The sequence below is a fragment of the Rhinolophus ferrumequinum genome, chromosome 7, assembly GCF_004115265.2.
Source record: "Rhinolophus ferrumequinum isolate MPI-CBG mRhiFer1 chromosome 7, mRhiFer1_v1.p, whole genome shotgun sequence".
NCBI lineage: Eukaryota > Metazoa > Chordata > Mammalia > Chiroptera > Rhinolophidae > Rhinolophus > Rhinolophus ferrumequinum.
Genome location: NC_046290.1, coordinates 45,681,035 through 45,701,576, shown reverse-complemented (window position 1 = coordinate 45,701,576; position 20,542 = coordinate 45,681,035). Strand labels below are relative to the sequence as shown.

At 40.2% G+C, this 20,542-nt stretch overlaps 1 protein-coding gene across 1 annotated transcript in view; it reads right to left on the bottom strand.

Moving 5' to 3' along the window:
- Positions 1-10,132: 10,132 nt before the first annotated feature.
- Positions 10,133-20,542, bottom strand: part of PTCD2 (pentatricopeptide repeat domain 2) — a 30,574-nt gene continuing 20,164 nt past the window's right edge. Inside the window, 2 exon segments of the mRNA XM_033110608.1 lie at positions 10,133-13,433; positions 17,493-17,606. Of these exon segments, the coding sequence (XP_032966499.1) occupies positions 13,209-13,433; positions 17,493-17,606 (339 nt within the window). The 3' untranslated portion in view covers positions 10,133-13,208.

The window sequence follows — 20,542 nt, the reverse complement described above, 5'->3', positions numbered from 1 at the left end:
TTCAGCACACAGGCCTGGAGTGCCTACAGTGAGACAGGCACTGTGAGATCTGGGAATCCAGGCAGAGCAAGACCCAGGCCCTGAGGATGAGAAGGCGTTTCAGGCACCAAGATAGCGCTGTATTGAAGGTATGGTGGGGATCAGCTAAGGGAGCAACCCATTCACTGTGGTAGGAATGGGTCAGCAAGGCCTTCCTGTAGGCTTGATGCTTGAGAGAAGTCTTACAAGAGACAGGGCACATTCTCAGCTCCGAATGCATCACCACCTCCCTGCCTGAGGATACAGTGGGGAAGTTCAATTGATTCCCATCGAGCTTGACCGTCTTCGTCTCCTAGATTTGGGGCTATGTTTAGTGAAGCCAGATGACGCTTTACAATATGGTCTGCTGAATGGAGCCGTGGGGTCTGGAATCAGAAGACTCAAGTTTTACACCTTGTTTTTCCACCCCTTTCTCCCCCACCCCCACCATAAGACCTCAGGCAAAATTTTAACTTACATATGCCTTGGTTCTAGCTTCTGGTAAATGGGGATAAATCAATCTTTCCTTAGGTCATGGCGGAGGGAGAGTAGTTATAAGCATCAAATAAGATGAGAGATGTAAAATGCTACTGAAAAGTTCAAAGCTCTACTTTCAAAATGAAGTCATGAGCTTGTTCTCTCGCAAGCATTTCTTACCTCTGCCACCCCACCCCGCCCTGCCCTACAGACACAGAGGGGCTGTAATTTTCATAGTTTGCATTTAGCCAAGGGGAAGAAGAATCGATAGCTCCTGAGGTTGTTTGGCTACTAGGCTACCTCTGAAAAATCTAGGGAGGTTCCAATTGTCCACCTGGAGTTATGTTGCTGAAAAAGTTGGATGATGGGGGACAAAGAGAAAGGAGTATAATATTTTTGCTTGTGACATTGTTTGCGCTGTGTGCAGCTCTTTCAGGATGAATATCACGCAGGTGTCACTTTATGAGTCTCACTGTTGCCATACATTTCCTTCTTTTAGAAGTCAAACATTCTTTTGTGATGTGATAATCTTGTGGTTTATTATTATTATTGCACAAGCAAATGAGCAATACTTTCCTGTGAAGGACTCTTTCATGTATATATAAACCACAGCCTGCAGTTCCCCAACAAAAGGGAGGAATGCTGGATATTCGGTAAGCATTTACCCTGAACAGGATGCTTACTGGGTAGGCTTCTCTACACAGGTTACCACTATCTTCCCGTATATATCCTGGGCCCCTCATCATCAGAGATGAACAGAGTAGGTACTTCGGGTGAATAAAATAATCCCCTGGCAATACTGATTATTTCATATACATATGAATCTGGTGATATTATTCGTATGAGCAATATTACAGGATATTGATCTCTTTTAGAATCAAGTCACTTTCCTGCATTATGCTCTCTGTTTCTTCTCTTGCCTGGAGCCTTGCAAAGCTAGCCTCACACTCTTAGGTTCTACTTTATCACTTGCAGTAGCCTTTTTTCAACTACACAAGAGTATCATATCAATACAGTATTAGAACCCTGCATATGCCTCAAAGTATGCAGGCAAATCTGCTCCCATATACATCAGTTCCGAAAACATTTTCTCCCTTATTCCCAAGGAGGCTCAACCAATTCTGGGGTGAAATTTGGTAACCCTGGACTGGGAAGTGAAGATCACCTTGTTCTGTGGAAAGTGAAAGAGGAATTGAAGCAAGGAAGCTAGCTCTTCATGTAGTTCCAGAATATGTACTTTCTCTTATTACCATGAGTGGTCAAAGCCTCATTGCCTGATATATTTTTTCAAATGTGGTTTTAAATGCTTTATTGTGGTTAGAAAACATATAAGTATCAAACTCCTATCATATCCTTCAGGAACAACTTTAAAAAAAAATTAATGTATGGTAAAGTTAAGTGTTTTTTGGTGCTCAGTTGTATGAGTTTTAATGCATGTATAGATTCATGTACCCACCACCACAATCTGGACACACAACAGTTCCATCATCCCAGAAAACTCTCATGCTGTCCCTTTGTAGTCACACTCTCCCCGACTCCAAACCCTTGTTACCACCAATCTGTTCTCACTATAGTTTTGCCTTTTCCAGAAAGTCATGTAAGTGGAATCAGGATAATATGTAATCTTTTAAAACTGTCTTCTTTCCCACCGTGTCCTCATACCTTTGAGATTCATTCGGGTTGCTGTATTTATCAATAGCTTGTTCTCTATTATTGCTGAGTAGGATCCGTATGGTTCTAGTGCATATTTAACTTCACATTTTTCAGTATAGCAGAGACTCTGTGAGTACCGGAAATGGCACTTGAGTAACCAAGTGAAGAAGTGGCTAAGGTTTATTCTTCAAATGCTATGGTTCCTTATCATAATTATGTTGGGTGATCACCTGGAGATGAAAAGGAACAGGCAGTTGTTACTGCAGAGCAGCTAGGCTTCCAAAAACCTCCTCCATCCAGCATTGGCCAGTTGTCACCATAGTTCATCTTCAAGTTGCCCAGTGTTTTTTACTGGCACTGTCTAATGTCATGGCGATCAACAGAGGCTGACAGTGCCCCTCAGGGGACATTTGGTGATGTCTGGAGACATTTTGGTGTCACAGTGGGGGAGTGATACTGGCATCTAGTGGGTAGAGGCCAGGGAGGCTGCTAACCATCCTACAAGACCAGACATCCCACAACAAAGTATTATTTATCAATAGTTCGGAGGTTGAAAAACCTTGATCTAACGTATCTCAGACATCCCTTCAAAAACCGCAGTTAGTGTATTTTGGGTAGGGCCGAAGACATAAGCTGAAAAGGGGCAGCCTTTTTGTCAAAAGTCATTATTTTCCTCCAAATTTTAAATGAAAACCAAGGGAGTACGTGTCAGAAAGATGAGGAGAGTGATTATTCAAACCCAGAAAGAAATTGTTCAACCCCCCTTCAAATAACTCTCCTATACCAAACAACCTGTTGCTTCTCAGAGAACTGTGGTTACCTCCCTGTGGACCAAGGCACCTTCCAGTCTCTGCCCGCAATGCCCTTCACACTGCTCTCTCTTTGCTTGGAGACCTCAGCCTTACAGGCCACCCATGTGTGGATGCCTCGGTCAGGTATCCTTCCTTGTGGCTCCCATAACACCTGGCACTTACCTGTAAACTGATTTTCTTCACAGTGCCTTTGAACTTATTGGTCTCTCATCATTATGGTGTCCCCTGCATAGGTTCAACACCTGGCTCAAGTTGGTGCTCAGTTATTGTTGAATTAAGAAAACCATTTTCTAGATACATTTGGATATTCATTCATCAGTGTATTCAATCATTAAATAAATATTTACCTACTAAATGCCAGGCAGTATTCTGAGTGCTGGAGATACAGAATTGAGCAAAAAGGACAAAGTACCTGTCCTCATAGGGCTTACATTCTGGAGCAGGTGTTAGCAAACTTTTTCTGTAAAGGGCCAGATAATAAGTATTTTTGGCTTTGCTGACCATGCAGTCTCTATTGCAACTACTCAACCTTACAGTTGTAGTGTGAAAGCAGCCAAAGACGTATCAATAAAACTTTATTTACAAAACAGGCAGCAAGTGTGATTTGACTCTCAGGCTGTAGTTTGCCAATCCATGTTCTAGAGAGAAGAAAAATAATACATAAATATAAAATTAAAATAGTACATGCTTTTTTAAAAAAGGCAAGATTAGAGATAGAGAGGAGTAGGGGTGCAATTTAGACTAGGTGGTCAGGGTAGGCCTCTGTGAGGAGATGATATTTGATCAGATATCTGCATGAGGTGAGGGAGCAAGCCAGAGAGAACAGCCAGTGCAAAGGCCCTGAAGCAGGAATGTGCTGGGTGTCTTCGGGGAAAGGTAAAGAGGCCCGTGTGACAGGAGTAGAGCAAGTAAGGAAAGAGTGTGAGAACTGAGGATGGAGATCATTGGGGCCAGATACCAAGTGGACTTTGGAGTTGTTTCTCGGTTGCAATGGGAAACCCTTGGAGGTTTTGAGGGAGGGAACGAGATGTTCTGAGTTTTTACCATCAAACACAAGGGGTCAGGGTGACTTCAGAGCTCCCACTTGGCCACATAATGCACTTGGGTAAATTAGGAAAAGGTGCTTCCTTCCTAGAGGTGGAAGCAGCCTGGATTTTAGCCTCCACTCACCCTCTTCCAAATATCCTTGATTGGGATACAAATCACACAGCTGTCCAGCGTGGTCCTTGCTTGATCTTAAGGGCTGCTTAGGTTACTTAAACTCCAAATCAAATGGTATTCTTGAGATTTTCTAGGACTTTGATATATTTGGTATGCAAATTATTGTCATTAAGGCCGTGGTTTCTGGGGCTCCAGCTCAGTTGTTGAAACAAATGGGAGGGTGCAGAATCCTAGCGGTGCACCTTTTCCCCTAAAAGGAGTCTTAGCCAATGCCTGAGACCTTTCTCCACTGAGACAAGCACTTCATTTTGAGGGGATGCAAAAAGCAGTGTAGATTAAGAAAATAGGGCAGAAAGTAAATAGCAAAGGTACCTCTCTAAGTTATGGAAACTTGTGTAAGAGGAACCTTGTGGTGATAATGATGGTTTTCGTTTCCTATTCTTTGTTGAACTATAGGTTGCCAGGAAAGGCCTGTCACACATTTGCGTTGAAGGATAAATTTCTCAAAATCTGAGCCACAACAGCCTCTTAACAGTAGGAAATGTGAAACAAAAGGGTGAGCTTTGCTCCTGTCATTGTCAGCAGGTACATTTCTTTAGCAATTTGCTGTGCTTCTGTTGGATCTGACTGGAACAAATATAGCCACAGACTCATAATTTGTTAATTGGTCATCCTTCCTTTTTTCTTATTATTTTGGACAAGGAATCTAATAGACAAGGTGAAGAAATAAAAGGCATTTTCATCATCATCTTTAAATATCAATGATAGGTGACTACAGAGGCTTCCAAAATAATTCTGGACAAACTCATCACAGACCAGCATCGTTTACTTTCCCATGTGCTTCTGAAAGTTTTGACACCAGGGATCAGGGATGAAGCAGTGCTTTCCAAACAGTGTGGATTTTACCTAAAAGTGTTGTCAACTGAGTCATAACGAGCAACATGGTTCATTCTTTTCCCATTGTTGTCTTAATTAGGTGTACAATTTTCCTTAATTTCACATGCATACAATCTTTGACTTCTATTCTGAGGTCTGAGCATCTTCTACTCACTTATGCATTTATAAGAATGAGGAAATTTCTTATAAAAATTTAAGAAACTTAAATTTCTTAAATTTAAGAAACTTAAAAATAAATATTCAACTTAAAAATAAATATTCCTCTCCTTCCTAGTTGCTACAGACAAACACAATTTAATTGCCTCAACTTAAAACAATAAAGATGAAAGTGATGGGATAATTTATTAATTTTGTGGTAATAAGCAACTTCTAAGCTTGAATAGAGGATGTGACCCCATAGCTGGGCTTTAAACCTATACTTGAAGTTCATAGTTGTTAGGAGGTATCTGAATATCAGGTCTGGAAATATTGAACTGGCAAGCACATATGTTATTTTTAAGCTGTCTTCTCTGTTTTCTAGGCAAAATGGGTACTTGCTAAATATTCTCTATTGAACAAACTGAGAAAGTAGAAATGTACCTTGGATTGTAGCAAAAGACAGTTTTAGTTGGTTAATCTCACCATGTCCTACTTGGAGAGACTTAATTCATGTCAAAGGCTGTACAAGATACTGGACCTGGAGATATATTTAGAGAACAAATGGGCAGCTGCAACTGGCCTTGTTACCTTTCTTCAGAATATAGCCCAAGGACAGGTGGTGAAGAAAATGGGTTTGTAGGCTTGTTGCTTGCTTTTCTCAGTTTGACTTATTCAGATCTTCTCCCCAGAAATAAGATTTTATGCTGGGGGGAAACAGGACAGAAAACAAATCTCTGGTTTCTTCTAAGTTCCAGTAAAGCAGCCTCCACTCTTAGTCAGTGAGTGAAAGAGTGAGAACACAGGAAGCCAAACTCCGTCACCAAAGAGTCCAAAAAAGGGACCTAAAATATTTTTTTTTTCAAAGGGAGAAGCATTAACAAAATGATGGGGAAGACGCAAAATAGAAGAACAGAGAAAGAAAATTGAGGAAGTAGAATTCAAGGAGGAAAAAAAACCATTAAGATATTAATTTATTGAAATGTGAATAGAAGGCAAATTGCACCCAACCTACTCAAGCTCAGCATGCTTGGAGACTCATATCACCTATCTGTCTCAGAATCTTCAGAATGGAGTCAGGAGATTTGTTATTTAGAAATAGCAACGGTGCGCTGGTTATCTGTTTCCCCCTCTATTTATATCCAGATGTTTTGCGCATAAACGGATTTCAATAGCGTGAGATAATCAATAATTTATAAGTCTCACTTTGCTACACTGGCAAAGTGAAATGTGGAATTGAAAGGAGAAAAAGATTTTTTAAAAAGACTCAAATAGTCCATATGAATAGAAGATTTATTTTACTTTTGGGCCAGACCCATGGTTCACTGAGTTCAATAGTTTGACTCTAAGAGAATAACAAAGGCTGTGGAAGGCCAGGGATGTAGAAGTCCAGAGCCACCATTCATACCAGTTGGTTCACCGGTTAACTGCTCAGTTCTTCCCTTTGTCAAGACAGACCCTGCATGAGTGAGCTTCATGCCACTGATTGTTTACTTGCAGTGCAGGCATCTTGTCACCTCCCCCTGTGCAGTGCAGTAGAACACTACCTTCACATGACCCTTCTTCCATCTCTAACATCCTAATGGGATAAAAGCTTGTTAATGCAGCTTACAAAGAGAGACTGAGTTCTGTCCACTCAACTCCAGAGTCCTAGAGGAATTTGACCCAATTGACATCAGCCAGGTGTTTTGGGATTCTTTTCTTCATTTTATAAGTGAGGTAAATCAAAGCAAATATGTGGGGAATAGCATCTAGTATATGATTTTTCCCCCAGACCTTTATTCCTGAGTTAGTAATATGCCCAACACACACCGACTCATTGGGCCACTTTTAGAGTAATTAACAGTTTTTTTTTTTTTTTTTTTTTTTACCCCCATGAGTTGTTGTAGAAAGTCCAGTTGCACAGAATCTTGTCCAGGTATTTTTGGTGACTCCAAAGAGTTATCTATTGAGTTCTCGTGAGCAAGTTGTCTTGAGCAAGGGCCATTGTCCTCCTCCCTAGCTCGGTGGATGTCTTTCACCAGAATCCCAACCCCCATCCCATTAATCAGTGCTCTATGAAGCTTGAATGGATATTAAAGGTTTATGATAATGGAAACTTGATCTTTGACCTATTCCCCAAAATGAGCAGTGATCAATACACCAGGATGCCGAAATGCCCCTCACTTAAGTGGAGAAAGTTCCAAGACTGAGTACCTTCCTGATGATGGCAGGATGAGACAGTCAGGCTGCTATCATTTTTGATGGATTTGAGTAGGATAGAAAGGCAACAGAAATAATTTAAAGCCGAATTCCTTTGCACATCTGTTACACACTAATGTGATTTTAGAAAAATAAAGGTAAACGGTTCATCGTGAGGTTTCCTTCTTCATTTAGGAGAAAACTCCTTCCCAAGTGAGAGAGAGGATCATGCTTTTTCTTTCATAAGGAGCTGAGTTGGGTGTTTTCTAGTGAAACATCTGGCATATGGGCACACACGTTTGCATTTGTGTGCTACCGGAAGAGGACCATCCTCGCTGTTTCATTTTTCTAAAAACATGCTTTGGACACTGCATAATTCTTAATCTGAACGAAGGAAATAGCCTATATCTTCCTTAAAGTCTATCTACAGCTACCTTTCCTGTGGACCTCTGTTCTCTCTGATGCCAGAAATGGAAGATGCTTTTGAAAACTGGCACCTTTTAAAAATGGTGACTCTGGGCGCCCTCTGCTGGCTACTCTAAGTTATTCAGCTGTATACTACGTGGTGACGGAGCATGAGGCCAGCCAGGGATTACTAAAAAAATAAAAATAAAAGAAAGATACACATTTATGTATGTATGTGTATAACATGTTCATATATGTATGTATATGTGTATTCATATATATTTTAGCCTTTTTTTGCTCAGAGGCCCCTTTGAGGTTTTGTGGAATCAATGGTATAAATCACCTCTCCCGAAAAGTGCACACGTGTATGTGTGTCTATATGCACACACGTCTATGTGCGTGCTCGCGCACACACATACACACTGTTATCATTTGGACAGGCAATACAGAGACAGAGTTTAAAACGTGACCGCTGGCATCGGACTACCTGTGCCCACGGATTCCCTAGTATTACATTCGTGGGCAAGTAACTTAACCTCTCTGAGCTTTAGATCCTCTTCTGTAAAATGGGGTGATAAAACTATGTGAGGCTTATCTGAGGATCAGACGAGATACTATATATAAAGTGCTTTGCCTAGCGCCTGTTAAATGGTCTTATTATGTATTAGCTGGTGTGGTTTTTTTAATTTGATTGGAAATTACATTTCTTCTGCTCTCTAGTTTTATGTAGGGAGACAAACCCTATGGCCCCAAAGCCTCATGTTGAGTTGCTTGGTTCTGTCCTGGTTTCTCAGTGAGCAGTGTTTGTGTTGAATTATCTTTGGACACGCAAGTGGCCATCCTGCCACCAGCTACGAGAACGTACTTACTCCTTACACTACGTTGTTAATCCAATAATTTCCAGCCATGAAACCGAAGGTTCATCTGAACCATGTTGAACTTCAGTGATTGCATAATGTGTCCCCCTGGGGTGCAGTGGGAGGTTCTGCTGCTCAGTTGCCAGGCATGTGACTTACACCCATGGATTCCAAATGAAAGGGAGCCGCGCAGCAGTCCTTGTGCAGGGTTTAAGCCTTCCTTTGTGATGTCATTTGTAATTCAACAGGATTGTGTTGCTGCCTGGGAGTGAGGGAGATGTGGGAGACTCCATGGTGTGGTGACACTGGACTGTTCTGAGAGCGGCTGGGCCTGGGAAGATGAGGGGTGGAAGCATCACTAACCCAGCAATGCGTTTCCCAGGCAGGCCTGCAGGTGACAGATCGTGCGGCTCTGATGCCTTTCAGGCCAACTCAGGAGCTCTCAGTGCATTTTCCTCTCGGAGCCTGATAAATGAGCCTTCTCTCCTGAAGCAGCCAGCTTTGGAGTGTTTCAGCTGCAGGGTAGGGATTAGCAGCCCAGCATGGGGGTTTTCCCCCCTCTGGGCCTTCTTTCCCCAACCCCACCTTTAATCATGTTGGTAATGTTGCCTCTGAAGCCCTTAGAAACCATAGCCCCCAGACGGTCAGCAGAGCGAGATTGGCAAGTGGGTACCGGCAATTCAGTGGCGTTTTGATCCCCTTTCATTAGCGGCTTGGAAGTTATACCTGGAACCCTTGTGCTCTCCACCTATGCCCCTTCCTCCCCAAATCACTTGTCTCAGATCACCTGAGTGCTTGGAAATGCTGCGGGTAGGGAACCCTATGGAGTCAGAACTGGAAGAGGGATTTGGGGCCAATGTGTGAATGCACTAGTAGCCCAGGCCCCCTTCTCAGCCATTCCTCTTCTCTGGGTCTTGGCTCTGTCATATGTTAAACTGGGACAAAAAGAATGACCAGTATATGAAAAAGCTGTGAGATACTTAAGCATATCATAGCAGGTTATACATATTAACTAAAATCAGCCATTAATTAATTCACTCTTACAAAACATATTAGTCCCCATTATATGTACAATATTATGCTACATAGGCACTTTGGGGTCATATTAAAACCAAGATAAACTTCTGTGTCCTTCAGGAGACTCTACATATTTGGAGAGAGAACTTCTGTAACAACAGAAGGCAATGTACTTTATGTGTTAAAATGAGTGACATACATAATTGGTGCTACAAAAATCTAGAAAAGTTCCTCCTGTTAGTGTGTGTGAGTGTGTGCGCGCGCACACCACTTATCTTTGTCACGGGGTGATATGAGTATCACCTGAGACTTATTATTTATCCCAGTGATGATCATGTGGTCATTTGCCCAGTTATCTATTTAATATCTGCTCCTCTTGCAGAAGGAAAACTCCATGAGAACACAGCATTTTTTAATCCCCTTGTTTTGAGTCCATGTTGCAAATAAAAAATATTTCAATCAGAATTACACCAATATCAATTTTTGTTCAGAAGATATTTTTGAATTAATGCCATTTAAGCCATCTTAATTCCTTTATTACCTATGCAATACAGTTAAACCATTGCCTTAATCACTTTTTTTTATCTCTTCTGAAATATTTCCATTGGAACCAATTCACAATGATTTGGTTCATCACACTTTTTTTGTGCATAATGCATATCAAATTTCACTGATCACAGCTTCTGCCATTGTGATTTTTTAAATGGGTATTTTATCTACTAAGTTTAATTTTCCCAAATCTGTAGATAGAAATGTTATAAATTTGAATCTTAGGTTGTTTTTGTCAAGCTCAGCGCAATTTTCCCATATGTTGTCTTAGTTTAGATGGATGTGTATTAGGTTGGTGCAAAAGTAACTGTGGTTTAAAAGGTTAAAAATAATTGCAAAAACCACAAGTACTTCTGCACCAACCTACTGTAAGTACATGTAGATGATCGGGCCTCAGCCTCAGCTGAGGTCCTGCTATCAAATTGCCCGAAATATAAGTGAGGAAGAAAGCCTTTGAGGTGACTCCAGTCCCAGCCATCATCTGACTACAACCGCAGGAGACCCTGAGAAAGGACTGCCTGGTGAGCCCAATTATCCTCATCCCCGAAGGATCATGAGAAATAATCAGATAATTGGTGTTGTTTTAAGCCATTAAATTCTGGAGTGTTTTTGACACAGCAATTGATAACCAGAACACTGTCCTGATGTCCTAAGTAAAGAGACATCTTTTTGTGTCTCACATACTGTTCTGTACTCACCAGGGCGATTTTTGGATTCTGGAGCAATAGACATTTATTTACCAGAAGTGAAAACATCTACAGAGGCACATAACAGAGTTGGGGAGTAAGATGTTCTGTCCAGGGAAATATTCTTATTAACAGAATAAGTACGAACTTCAGGCAAATTGCTGAAAACTAAGTAGCTGCTTCAGGCAAATCATTGAATGCAAAGAAATACTTTTCAAACAAATTAACCAAATTTTAAAAAATAAAATGCTCAATATATAGTCAACATACTTTTTTTTTTTTTTTTTTTGCCTTCAGAATCGTGTTTTTGGAGGGTGACCATTACACACACCAGTTACCTCTATACTATGCTGCCCCTCATTATGACTTGTGGTGACAGGTCACATAGCCCCGCTCTTGCAGTCAGCAGGACACTAGGTACCTACTGCTCAGAGCTGCAGGGCTCAAGGTCACTGCTGCTATTTATCGCTCACAGCTGTTTTTTTTTTTTTTTTGCTAATGAATGGTTGTTAGCTAACAACCATGGACACATCTACTCAGGGCATAACAGTCATTTGAATGCTCTTTGTTGATGTTGGAGAAGATAAAAGATAAGTTGGGGGACAGGAAGCATGCCCTATTATTCCCTAAGACTTTGAAGGTAGAGAAATCCAAATGTTTGTTTTGTTTTGTTTTTGCAAAGCACTAGACACACAAGATGCAATTAAGAGTCTATGAAGGCAGAGAATTTCCTTTAAAAGTGGCTACTAATGCTTCACAGAGCATAAGCAAAGAAATTCTTTTGATATTTCTGAGCAGGAGGAAGAACTCATTTGTTTATATAATTCTTCAACTAGGAGCAGACATTCTGAATGTTACCAGAGTAAAACAGCAACAGTTAAGGTTTACATAGCACTTACTTTGTGCCAGGCACTGTCTTGCTTGCTTTCTCTGTCTCATTCCATCCTCAGACCACACCTATGAGGTGGGGACGGTTATTTTCCCCCTTAACAAATGAGGAAACTGAGGTGAGCCCATGCCACACAGTAAGTCGTGAGAGCCGTTAGTATTCTATCTCTGAAGAGATTCTCCCATTTTCTCTCAGGAGAGACATAATGTGGTATAATGGGAAGGGTATGAGACTACGATTCTAGATTTTAATTTCAGATCCACTTCACACAAACGATCCCAATTTGGACAAGTTATTTCCTCAACCTGAAAGATGAGGGAGTTAAATAAGAGACTCAGAAAATCTCTCCTCCTCTCAAATTTCTGATTCTATGAACAAGTTTTGCCTCCGAATAACGATAAAGTTAGCCTTGGCTTGTGAAGCAGCACTGAAGAGTCTGCAGCCCTCTAGGAAGATGCTGAGTCCTGAACCTCACCTGGGCACAGCTCACCAGGTGCTGTGCTTCAAACCATCAAGTAGCAGCTCAGTATGAGAAAACTCTGACCTGCTGTCATGACATTTATTTTTACCAAAACAACAAAATATCCAAAGAGAGAACAGAGAAAATGATACACAAATGAGACAAATTTTAGAATCAAATATTTGTGACCCATAGAAACCTAAGCAATACAGAGAGCATTATGTGGTTTCCGTTGGCACTGATTTTGAAAAGCACATGGCTTACCCATGACCAAAGTAGCAGACATTTAAATTTTCACTTACTTATCAGTTCTGAGAGCTAAATTCTAGTTTTGTTTGTGCTGCTGAGAAAACAAAACGGAATCCCAAGAAGTTTTCTGGGGGATTTTTTTGTTTGTTTTATTTCTCTTATTTTTTGAGAAAATTTGACCTTACTGAACCTTGAATGAAAATTTCAAATGAACACACAGGTTCATATAGACACTATTATTTTACAGATGGAAAAATGAGGACTTAAGTATCTTGTTTAGGGTTACAGATAAATGATGACAGAAGCAAGGAGAAAATCCTAGGCTATTCCCCAGCGTGGTAGAATGGGGATTCAGACCTTCTGAATTCAGCAAGGGTATAATCTGCAAGTACCTACTTCCCGGAGTTAGCAGGAGTTGACCACTGATAGTGAAATTCCTTCCCACTGTTGCTTATTGGGTTCTCCTCCGGTACTGGAAGCTGGACTGGACGCTTTCAGAATCCTCACCAGTTTACACAGGAGAAACCTCCTTTCAGAGAGAGCTGAGCCTTCTGTTCGCTTGTATCTAGATCTTCAAAGTGGCAGAGCAGATTAACTTCTCAGGTCAGCATGCAGCACTCAGTGAGCTTGGAAATTAAGGAGCAGACCAAGTGTTAACTAGTACAGTGTCCTCTGGCGTCGGTGCCTGATTCCTCGGGACACCAGGGACTCACTAGAAGCAGGCCCCCTCCAACGTGGGCCCACGGCAGTCGGAACCAAGGCTCATTCAGCCCACAGGGACTGGCTGAGTGGCTGGAAGGTCCGACGGCTGACTGTCCTCTTGTTTAATAGCATCATGTGGGATTTCTGGTCCTTGGGGGTATGGCAGAGCAGAGCATCCAAAGTGTAGGTGGTGACCTGGCCATTTATGTGCAGTTTCTCATAGAGCTCATCAAATCTGGCCAGAAGCGCGGGCACATCCTTCACTTTTTCCCTCACTTTGGCCAGCTGAAAAAATGCAGAAAAAGCAAGTCATTTCATCTTTGAGAGATTTCTTCCTTGTTCTTTCGATCCTACAAGAAGCAGAGACATAAATACGTAGAAATGTATAGTGTATACCTAAAGTGGTAAAAACCAGGGTACGGGGCACAGAGGTATGACTGACTAAAAGGGATTCCACAAACTACAAACAAAATTCAGAATTTGTACTTGAAAATCACACCTAATATTTTATAAAAGGGGGTTTAAATGGCACCAACTATACAGTGAGACATACCAGGAAAAGGAGCTCAAACATGAATGGAACAAGTTTGTCCAATTTAATGACCAGAGCAGGAGGCAGGGCCAAAATACGTAGGGTTTTCAGTGCAATGTAAGATTGGTTTTCTTTCTTCTTCAGAGATTGGAAATCTTTTGTGAAGAAATGTGGTGTGTTAGGTTAGGAACACGTTCCATTCTGGCATTTTTCAGAGTGTATTTGGGGTGGAATGAACACATCTTTAGTCTTGAGAGACAGGTTGAATGTGCAGATTCTCACAAGAACAAGTGAGTATGTGTCCCTGTTATTTAGTGTCCTGCCAGCCAAGGTTAGCTTTTGGTAGTGGCAAAAAGTAAGTATAGGGAGTCCGTACTCCAGAGTATATGTATCTCTACACACCACTTGCTTTTCTTTTACATCCTCTTCTCTCTGGCCTGGTTTTTCTCTTCTCACTTATTGCATCCACTTGAATGTTGGCTTCGGTGTTATGCGTGGCAAGTTTTTTGGAATTTATTCTAAATACCATCACAGGGTCTAAGCTGGGACATAATGGGATTTCGGTTTACAAAGCTCTGTAGAGAACGGATGGGTGCGAGAATATGGAGACTGCTCAGGACGATCCCACCATTGCCCAGAAGAGAGGATGCTGGTTTAGACTGGGAAATGTACAGAAAAAACGGAGAAGTAGATGTATGTGAGGTATATTTTGGAGGTTAAACTGAAAGGATTTATTGTTGAAGGGATGAGGGAAGGGAGGAATCAAAGATATCATCCCAATTTGGGCTTTATACCTTGGGGATGGGTGATGTCATTAACTGAGATAGAAAGATGGGAGGATCAGATGTAGAGAAAGTCAAGTGTTCTGTTTTGGACATGACTGAGATGCCTGTCAAACATCAAAGTGGATATGTGAAGAGTTTGTTAGAGGTACAAGAATGAGGCATTGAGGAGAGGTCTAGACCAGAGCTTTAAATATTAGAGTCACAAGTATATGAATGGTACTTAATTCTACAAAAATGAGTGGACTCAAAATTAGAATATGAAGCTACTTTCTGAATGAAATAAACATTCTACTCAATTCCATCCTTATTAATGATATAACCTAACATTTCTTGATGAAACTTAATTGTAATCAAGGTCCCTAACGTATCCTTTGGTCATTTTCTAAATATACCATAATCCTATTTGCTACCTGCACACCTTCCTTTCAAACAAAGGCTCCCCACTGAACCTGCAGATAAAAAGTTTAAGCACTTCTTAATGTTCTTAAAAAGAATAGCACGTTTAGTCCTCATGTTCAAGCTGAAGTGACTTAATGTGCAGCTTGTGGCTTCCAAAAGAAGCAAAGCAAAATACGCCACGCTGAGGTACTGTTCTCTGACTGCACGTATGACGTCAGTTCCCTTACATCACTACAAACATATTAAATGGAGTCATTGGGACCATTCTACAATTCAAGCAGGAAAGAGGTTGTACCACATTGTTTGTTCATTTCATTTTAAAATAAATCAGTGAAGAAACAGTTAAAGTTTGAGTAGTTTCAGTCCCAGTATTGCAGAAAATCAACAAATCTTTTCAACATTCCTCTAGGGGTATAATATCACCTAATCTCCACACACGAGACATTCTAATAACTGTTGGTATAAACACTAAGTAGAGCAGTTGTAAAATGTAGAGTTGTACAATGTAAGACTCTACATGCAAACTCACAAACATTTAAAACTAGCTCAAAGGCTACCTGGGTTATGTGGATAATTCATTTCTCCACAGGCAATTCCCTGAGTGTCTCACAACACCCAGGGGATTACAATGAACTAGAGTGTGAGCTTTCTACTAAGAAAATCAGTCATCTAGGCTTTGGGGAAAAAGTGGTTTTTCAGATAAAAACAATCAGTAGTTTTCAATGTGGAGCTTGTTTAGATGCTTTCGTCATATAGCTGACAACATACTGATGGCCCAGATGTAAGGAATGATGGATGAACAGCAGTGCTATTGAGAAACTGATGACGTGTCAGTACCACACACATGCACACAATTATGCACTTAAGAATCTGTTTACATTTCCAATGCCCCTACTATTCCAAAAGGGTTTGGGTGGGTCACAATTTACACAGAGCTCAAGCCCCAAAGAGAAAGAGCCTTAAATTTAATCATATCAGTTAGTTTCCTGCCAAGCACCCTTAACCAGCAGGAAGAAGCCGTTGGGGGAAGTGAGGAAATGGGATAGAGTGTGGAAGGCAACGGTGTGGCGGAGGGGGAGAAGGCAGCCACCTACCTTCTACTGCCAATCCTGCCATCTCAGCCGCCAGCCCCGACCAGTAGTATAAAAGGCAAGGGAAGGAGGGAGGAAAGCTGCGAAGGAGAACCAGCCAACAGGCCCCTTCGTTGTCAAAATGACAGTACCTGTATCATTCTTAGCCCTATGATCATTGCCAGTCATTTATGTTTTCTTTACAGTTCTTTTTTTTTTCCCCCTTTAGGCTATATACTACTAGAAATATACAAATCACTAAATTTCAAGTGACTTATAATTACTGTCTTTGTATGCTTAAGCCATCAATGTGACACATGGGTTCATTTGTTTCATTTTGCTTTCAATTTTTAGAAATTGATTCTTTCTCTTCATTTTTATTTAATTTTCTTTTAGAATTTTGCAAAACATTTATACAGTTCTATTAGTGGATTTATTCAGGAGCTAAAACCACAATTCTAATTATAAAAGCGTTAATATGGTTTAATATCTGGCAGGTCTAGCACCTCCTCCTGCTCTTCTTTCAGAGTTTTCACCGCTGTTCGTCCTACTGTGTTTCCCCGAAAATAAAACCTAGCCGGACCAGCAGCTATAATGTGTCTTTTGGAGCAAAAATTAATATAAGACCGTAAATTACTATAATTTACTATATTTTACTATAAGACCCAGTCTTATATAATAATATAATATAATATAATATAATATAATATAATATAATATAACATAATATAATACCGGGTCTTATATAAGACCAGGTCTTATATTAATTTTTGCTCCAAAATACTTATTAGAGCTGATGGTCCAGATAGGTCTTATTTTCGGGGAAACATGGTACCAAACCCTAACTACAGAAAAAAACCCTTATGGAATTATATTTTTAATGGGATGTTACATTATCACGTTAACTTGGGAAGAACTGACTTTATGAGGCTGTCTTCCTATCTAAACTCTGCATTTGTTTAAATAGGGGAGATAAGAGATCCCATAGCCCATTGTTTGCTGACAGGAATGATCCACAGAGAAGGGGACATTAATGATGCTCAGAGAGGGTGAGGAAACTTCTGGGCTGATGCCCTGGAGTGGGTCAGAGGGGACGGCTCCTGGCCACAACTGGGGAGCTCTCTCTAGAGGTGTGAGCTGTCACCATGGCCTCAGGAGGGCAGGCTGAGCCCACAGGGAGAGGAGCAAGAAGGCCGGGCGATGGGGCAGCAGTTCTCTTCTCATTGCTTCTATTTTCCTCCGGGAAACAGGAAGTACGGTCATCACTAAGAGTCAGGACTGGGGAGAAGGTACTGGAGGCTTGAGGGTTAGGAAAAATCAAAAGAGAGCCAGGATCCATGCAAACAGTGTGGGGAAAAGAAAAACGTCAAGGGAAAAAGTTTTCCTAGCATTTCAGAGGTTATATTACGTTGGAAGGAAAAAATCTTTGCACCCACACAGAGAAATCTTACAATAGGAATGAGAGAGATTGCCATATTTGACCATCTCTCTAAGGAGGTGGCCTTTTTAAAGGGTGCCCTTCACCTGTAAATGATTTCTGTAGCAACCCCATACTCACCACTTCTTCTGAGAACGCATGTTTTTTCACATATCTTGATAAATTTCTCTCTGTAGCATCCTTTAGTATTTCCATCAGGGTTTTAAACATATTTGACTGGATATGGATCATAATCTGAATGAAAAGAAGATGCAAGCAAAACCAAGAGTCAGTCAGTACTCAACATTGAGAAACGCACCGTTAGATAAGCTTACATAGGTACGTACCCCGTTTTCATGCTATTTCCTAATTTGTTTGCTTGCACAAGGTCAAAAAACTGCTCCAAATGTGTGTCCATCAGCCCAAACTTGTTTTCCAAAGGCTAATCAAAATACCACAACATCAAAACTCACTTACAGGTAGAAATGGAGCACGCGTAGATTTGGGGCTGGATTTCCAACTCAGGCAATTATCAGCTGCATGATTCTGGCCAGATACTTAATCTCTCTTTCAATTTCTTTATTTGTAAAATGAGGAAAATACCTTTACATCTTACATTTTGAGTTACTGTGAACATTACGTAAAATACCAGCACACAGAAGATAATCAATAAACATTACTATCAGCTTCTTCCTCCCTATTTCCTCTAGATTCGAGGCTATGGCAATCAGACAATTTCCTAAGATTGCCTTTAGGGCAAACGATACCTTGACATTTATTTATTTATTTATTTATTTATTTATTTATTTATTTATTTTTGGTTAAGAAATTGAAGGCACATATGTTGTTGCAGGTATAAAGTGGAAGCTAGTTAACGTTTTAGTGAGGCACTTCTATTTATACTACTGCAATTAAGGAATTTTCAAAAAACTGGGTACTGTACTTGGCTTTCAAAATGATATTACTAACTACCTTCCATCAGACAGACACAAGTAACACAAGGAAAACAATAAGAATATTATTTTCCCCCCTCATCACCAGTATTCATTAGTACAATTTAGAAAATACAGAAATGTTTAAAGAAAATGAAAATAACTCTGAATTCACCAACTAATGTTAACCATTATTTATAAGTTTATGTGTTATCTTCCAAACATATTAATTCCCCCCAAATTTGATTCTGCTCTGTCAATTATACAATGAACATTTTCTTTTCTGTTCTTTTTTTGTTTTAATTTATTGGGGTGACAATTGTTAGTAAAATTATATAGATTTCAGGTGTACAATTCTGTATTACATCATCTATAAATCCCATTGTGTAGTGAACAATTTCTTATAGCATTAAAAAGAAATTTTAGAAAAAAAGAAAATCTTTTAATGATGAATGAATACTATATAGCAATTGACCATATAAACAAAATAATGCATCAAATAAAATATCATGCTTTCTTATGTTGCTAAACATGCATATTTTTTATAAAATGTTGATTTCTTAGACTTAACTCCCAGAGGTGAAATTACAAAGTCAAAGGGTATAAACATTTTTAAGGCTCTTGATCCTTAGAAAAGGTAGTTTTTCTGGAAGAGATATTCATTTTTGATACCAAACCAGCTAAGTTCTCTCAATAGTCCATTTTATAACATCTTATGTTTGCTGAGCAGTTGATTAGGCCGAGGGTTATCTCTGGTCCTGAAGAACAGAAAGAAATGATGCCAAGTAGACTAAATCCACAGGACTAGATCTAAATTCAGTGTTCTAACGCACAGGCTAACTCTGAGCACACCCTTTGCAGGGGACAACTCTTCATGGGTCTCTCACATTTGAGCGTAAGCACTGACAGCTTTTATTCCAAACTATTTTCTCAAAGATGTTTGTATAACCAACAGCCTGGGAAGAGAGACAAAGTGTCTCACACAGAGCAAAGGCATGCTTACACACCATTCTAAGAGATTTGGGTTCCTCAAATTCAGGGTTCCTCTCTTAATATGTAGCCCCTGTGTGTTTAAGAGGCATATAGACCTCTTCACAGCACCCTGTGGGAAGTAGGGCTCAGGGAACTGACACAAAAATGCTAATACTCTAACTAAGGCTATTGCCATGAGTCATAAACTGTCCTTTACCTCCCGATGTCGTGTACATTCTGCCAGCATCCATGAAACTGTGGCAGGCTAACTCATTAGCTTGCATGCAGAGTAAAATCTCCATTCTTCATAGCTCTTAACCCTTGTTAATAAAACCCAAACCAAATTTGGTTGGCAGTGGTCTGTCTTATCGAGGGCAAGGACAATCCTACCTTGTTAATTGCTACCTGTCCAGTGCCTGGCATCTAGTAGACCCTCAGTACTAATGAATAAGAAGGGGGGCACAGCAATTTTCAAGGGTAAGCCCCCTGAAGATGCATGTTAAAAACTATTAATGATGTGCTTCTGGAAGATTTCAACTTTCTTCCATAAACTTTCCCAATTTCTTTCCGTGCCTTCAGCAACTATCTCTGATTACTGCAGTAGGCAGTAGGGATTTCAAGAGTAAAATTCAATACCTTGAAGTATACTGATGAAGGATGAAACAGGTGAGGCAGTTACTGATGAAAGGCAAAGAGAAAATTTTAAACTAAGAGCTTGTCTCAAATCGAAATCTCAGGGTACAATTAAGAAACACTAAATCCGGGTACAGTACATAGCTTTCATCTTACAGATTTCAAACAAAGGCTAGGAAAATTGAATTAGCAAGGAGCAGGGGTAATGTTGGTAAGAAAAACTATTAAAAGAACACATACTTCCTGCTAATCTGATTTTCTGTGGCCTCAGGAGTATGTTGAAAAATCACTGGATATCTTTGACGGAAAAAGAAAACAGAAACCCTAAACATGCCAGAAATTTGCACTTCTTTTTTTATTTTCTTTTTAAGTTTGCTATATTTGAAGTAGAATATCATAGTGTAGTAGAGACTGCTACAATATCCATTCTCCCATTCTTTTTTTGACAACAGGACTCCTCAACTTTAACTGATGCTGTCATGTATGGAACTCAGGTTTCTTTGCAACTACATGTAGTCATGAGATTAAGTTCCGGCCAATAACATGTAAGTACCAATTGCTGGTAGCATCCTTGGTAGAGCTGGTAGAGACAATTTGGAAAGCATCCTTTAAAAGCGCAAACTTCTTTGTCCTTCTCCATTCTTCCTACTTCTT